At 50.2% G+C, this 5,385-nt stretch overlaps 1 protein-coding gene across 1 annotated transcript; it reads right to left on the bottom strand.

Annotated features, from left to right (window-relative positions):
* Positions 1–360: 360 nt before the first annotated feature.
* On the bottom strand, positions 361–2,748 carry GPRIN3 (GPRIN family member 3). The gene has a single exon (XM_009893668.1). It carries the CDS (start codon positions 2,746–2,748, stop codon positions 361–363), a length of 2,388 nt encoding a protein of 795 aa, XP_009891970.1.
* Between the last annotated feature and the right edge of the window lie 2,637 nt (positions 2,749–5,385).

Below are 5,385 nucleotides of genomic sequence, written 5' to 3'. Positions count from 1 at the left end.
CAGACCTCATGAATCACACAAATAACTTCCCATAATCATTCTGACAATCTTTCTGCTTCTTGCTTTATCAGAAGGTGCTGCTCTCCCTGCAGCAAGGTGGCAATTTAAATTTGTGCTTTTGCTAAGTGCCTAGCTTTTCATCTGACAGTAGTCGGGATGGGGGCGGAATGTGGAAACACACCAGCTGTGGCAATAATAACGGCGTGACGGAGCGCGTGGCTGCTCAGAAAACAAAGGGGAATAATTTTCCACTGTTGCTGCATCACAACCCCAATAACACAACCGAACAGCAGGACTCGAGACTTGAGGGGAGGGATTCTCTCTACCACTGCAGACATCTACGCAGCCCTGCAAACCACGTCAGTCTAACACGGAAGAGGGAGCGGGTCGGACGCAGCAATTAGGACGCCTAAAATTCTGCAGCATGGACTGGAACACATTATGCTGCCTCCCTTTCAGTTTTTTATTTGAGGATGTATCCGAGGAAATGGATTTCCGGGTCTGACTGTTCTGGGCCCGGATCAGTTTCTCATGTTCCCGTATTTGTCTCTGTAAGTGGTTCTGGATGGCAATTCCCAGGGATTCTGGGTCAAGGGAAGCACCGTAAACCTCCCACGTCATGCCCTGCTCGTCCCAAACAACATCCCTGACGTGCTTGGACTGCTTCACCTGCACTTTCGCTTCCATGGCTGGGGTGGGCTGCTTTTTGTTTTCCCCTAGGTTTGGCAAGGCCTGAGCAGAAGCAGGAGGAGCTGCTGCGTGAAGCTCGCGTCTGGGCTCTTTGGCCTGGAGGCCCTGCTGCTGGGGACTTGCTGATGCCTCCAAGGGAGGGGGGGGACGTGCAGAGCTCACGCTCAACTTGGGCATCAGTCCTGCCTGCTGGCTCTGGCCACCAGCTGTCTGCGCCTGGCCAGCCTCTCCCTGGCCTCTGCTCTCCTCCTTTTCCCCTGCACCCTCCGAGCACGCCTTTACATGGACAGCAGCAGGTTGGCTGCTGACATTCACCCCTCCTTTAGGATCAAGCACCACCGAGTTTTCTTCCTTTGGTTTTACCACAGCTTGATTAGGAACGGCCTCCCCTTGGCTCACACCCTTACTTCGCTCAGGCTTTTGCTCAGAGCTGCCCTGGACCTCATTCTGCTTGACTTCACGGTCTGTGCCACAGAGGAAAGGTAACCGGCTCCTTCCTGCATCGTGGCCAAGATCTTGCACGTTGTTCTCGGTTCCTGGCACAGCAGCAGCAAAAGTGATGTTTGGCTCACCAGCGCCAGACCCAGACTGTGCTGGAGTTTGATTGCTGGAGTCACCTGCAAGCTGCTCAACAGGGATGGGCTTTGGTGGGACTGGAGCATCCACTGGCAGCAGAGCAGCATCCTTGCCATCACGGGCTGCACCGATCATTTCAGCATTACCCACAGATGTCCCCTGGGAGGTAATGGCTGCAGGGGAGAAGGGGAGAACAGGTTTTGCATTATCTGCTGATGCTGGAGACACCATGTCAGATGGGACCCCAGGCAGTTTGGCAGGCTGGGTTTCGGCTGAAGCAGTCACAGCCATAATAACAGTCGATTCTGACATGATACCAGCAGAACACGGGGACTTCTGTTGCGAGGATAAACTGTCAGAAAGTGCAGACTGGCTCAGCCCCGAACCTCCTTGGTAAATTATGTGCAGTTCTTCCTTCTCCTCTGGAGGAGGATTCCCTTTCAAGAAGGCAGCAAGGATGCTGGGACTGGTGGAGGCTGATTTGCTCTCCACAGTAGCCACGGCCTGAACCTCAGCATCTCGCCATGTCCTGCTTACTGCTTCCTGAGTTAAAGAGCTGCTCTCTGGCTGAATGGTCATTGTACCCGTTTCTCTGAATTTTGAGAGCTCTGTGGGGCCTGGACTCCCCGGCTCGGCATCCGTGTTGCGTACGGGATGTGGACTCTTGTGGCTAGACTGGGCTGGTGCTTCGCTGCTCTGCACCCCTTCCGTTTGGTCTGTGGGATGTGACTGCGTGGTGCCTGCAGCCCCGCTTTTTGCCTCCAGAGTGGTCTGTGGGTCTCTCCCAAGGTCAGCTTCAATGTGCCTCGCTGGCGAGGCCGACTGACACACAGCAGAACCAATTTTTTCTGCTTCCCTGTCTTTTTCCCCTCTTTGCAGAAGGTTTGCCTGAGAAGCATGACAGGAGTCATTACCTCTAATAGGGTCGCCCGGGGAGGAATAATTTAACACCTCGAGTGCTGGCTGCTCATCAGTCCCCTGAGGTTTCAAGGCAGAGTCATCCATTTGCGTCAGGGAGCTCGTTTTCGCCTGGCTGCCTTGCACAAACTGCCGGGAGCTCTGGGGGGCTGGCATCATCTCCGGCCCCCGCCCCGGCAAGGAGGCTCCTGCTGCAGTGTGGGCTGATGCTGCTGGTCCCTGGTTGCCCACCGACTGGGAGCAACCAGCAGGCTCTATGGCTGCAGGATGCCCCTCTGCAGCTTTGCCGGCGAGCCCAGGAGGGAAGGCTTCCTGCTGGCTAGCATCGTCCTCGCAGCATCGCTCGCACCGCGGCGCGCTGGCCACTGCTGTGCATTTCAGGTCGAACAAACAAACTCCAGCAGAGCCAGCCGGCGTGCCCGGGAAGCCATTGCTGGCCCTCTCTCCACTGGGTAGTTGGGGCTGGTGCTGAGCAGACTGCAGGTCTCCCAGGTGGTCCTCCTCCACGGAAGCTGTGACCAGGGAAAGCTTGGCAGATCTCAGAGGATCTGGGACAGTCCCCATGGACTGTCTCCAAGACGTGGTTTGTCCTCAGCTTCTCCTTGGAGTTTTCTCGCCGGGTGGTGGGCATAACAGGGCAGGCAACAGGTTTCCTGTAAAGCTAATCTGTTAATGAAAGAAACATAGTGTTAGCAGCAGTCAGATTTAAGAAGAAAAAATACCCAGAACAGATTGATTTTACAGCTTGCAGAGAAATACTTGCAGGCAAGGGGGAAAGTGAAGCACCTGATTCTGCCCAAAAGTCACATAAAAGACACAAATTTCAAAGATCTCCCAATTCCAAGGTTTGGATGGAGAAGGCACTACTAGGGACAAAGGAACAACAGCTGCCCTGTTGTTGATACATTAATGAAAACATAATGACATGCCAAGACGGAGGAAAAAAAAGAACTATGAAGTGAAAGCAGGGATGAATGGGAAGGGGTGTAGACTTTGTGTGAAAGTTTGAGGTCGCAAAATAAATTCACTGTGATAACATCCTTGAGCAAGCCACCTCTGGAAGGAAAGGTGCTACCTTGCCTGTTGTGCCTATGGTAAGAGATCCGATTGCCCCAGGACCCACCCTGTGACCGGAGTGGATCCCATACCTTGGCTGAGCACCAGTTCCCCCTTCTTCTCACAAAGAGCCCTTCTCTAACTCCACTACCAACAAGGACACGCTCATGGGGGCAACAGTTCAATTCAGACTAACGCGGATGAACCCAAACCTCACCGGTAAAAGGGATATGGAGGGACAACAACCTGCTGGGTGATGCAGATAAACAGCAAGAGAAGCTACTGCACTGTACAGCACCAGGGCTGTGCACATACTTACTGCTCTCACATTTAGATCCTCTGAAATAGTTACAAGGAAGCCAGCACGATTAATAAATGGAGGCACAGATGATCTAGAAATATATTTATGAGCAGGTGGTATGAAACTGGAAGGGGGACATTGCAGCACCACAGAACAGGAGGGGCCCACGCCTTACCCAGTGAAATACTGGGGAAGGATTTTAAGCAGGTGGAGCAGAGTTATCCAGGTTGAAATCCAGCCAGGACTGCAGAGAAACCATTGCTTCAAATAGGAGGTGATCTCCAAATGTTCTTGTTGGCTGGGCTTTCAAAAGGACTTAGCACTGCCCAACTCGGATCCTGCTAGAGGTCAAAAGCTGGATCCCTGTCAGTGTTGGCAGAGTGGTGGTGGCCAGGGAGGAAATCCCACCCCAGTCTTCTTTTCAGTTGTAGGCTACCTATGCTTGTTTAAAAGGCTTTCCCCAGCTAATGCTGCCAGCAAAGCACGGGTATGAGACTTGTGGGGACACCCTGAACATTTAGTTTTTTGTTAACCCCAGGGATGATGCTGGGAAAATTACTGTACCTCTTGTGTGCCCATGTCTCTGCAGGCACACAGTGGGGTCTCCTTTGCTACATTACTTGGGAGATGCTGGAAAGAGCTGTGCAATTGTGCAGCCGTTCCACACCCTCCCTACCTGCTAGCAAAATCAGTGAAAGCCCTCTCCAGCAAATATCCCTACTCTTCTTCCTTTCTGTAAAATTAATCCTAAATTTCACTACCTTAGGGTACTTAGAAAGAGCAATGGGAGAAAAATGTTCAATGAAAGGAAGATTAAAACAAATACAGCCAGTCTATTTTTCTAAGAAAAGGAAAATGCTGCAACTTATTACTTATTCATTAAGCTTTATGTCTTCCAGATATTAATAATTTATTATTTTTACACTGTCTCTTTGGGCTCTGTCCAACCACATATACACACAGCCTGCTGGGTTAAGCCAGCCCTGGGAAATGGTGATCCTGCCCCTGAAGGATCCTGAGTTTCCTAGCTGCAATCTGTGATAGCAGCCCTGCATCGCTCCAAAATGGGCTTCCCGCAAGGCTAAGGATTGCTAAGCTTTTTGAGAGGCACTGAGTTTATGTAAACCAGACTGCAGATCTGTGGAAGTTTATGACCGCCTACAAGATGTCTCCACTTCATTTTGTGCTCACTTTAAAGCCAGCCAACCTAGTCCAGAAGGAAAGGAGAGCCGTTCCAAATTCATGCTGTTGTGCTATGACTGAACGTCTAATGACCATGAGGAGAGGAGCAGATGGCTTTGGACATCTGTTTGTCTAACTTGTATTACTCTCTTCTTTCCTTTCCCAAATATCGATGCAAACTAAACCAGTATATACAATGAGCCAGGTCACATTGCTTCATTTCTTTTTTTTTTTTTTTTTTTTTAATCCAGAGTTTATTTAACAACAACTAACCAAATAGTGGAAAAAACCCAACTCCCTGTTTTAAGATAAGACATATTACTTGGCAAACAGTTTTAGAAGAAATAAAGATGGCAGAGCAAATCTGTTTGGCTCTTCACTATACAAAAAGTAGGAAAGGCAATCTGCACACCAGAGCACTGTCTTTGACTGACACCCACTCGACAGGGGAACAATTCCTAATTTTTCAATTAAGTGAATTAGTTCTGATTTGAACACCCACATGAATTCCCCCCGTCTGTTTAGAGGTTCTTCACCAGCATCACTAGAAACACACATTTAAATGACTGCCACATGTGCCAATTAAAAGCAACTCTGCTACCGAGTCATCAACATATAATGCTGACAGAGGAAATTCTGCCCCAGAAGACCCCATGCAGACC

This window comes from Charadrius vociferus, unplaced genomic scaffold, assembly GCF_000708025.1.
Source record: "Charadrius vociferus isolate BGI_N301 unplaced genomic scaffold, ASM70802v2 scaffold59, whole genome shotgun sequence".
Classification (NCBI taxonomy): Eukaryota; Metazoa; Chordata; class Aves; order Charadriiformes; family Charadriidae; genus Charadrius; species Charadrius vociferus.
The sequence above is the reverse complement of the archived record's forward strand: the minus strand, read 5'-3'. Positions and strand labels throughout refer to the sequence as shown.

What these genes read in the sequence shown, in the direction of transcription:
- GPRIN3 (XM_009893668.1), bottom strand. Translation starts at nt 2,748, where the DNA reads ATGGGGACTGTCCCAGATCCTCTGAGATCTGCCAAGCTTTCCCTGGTC.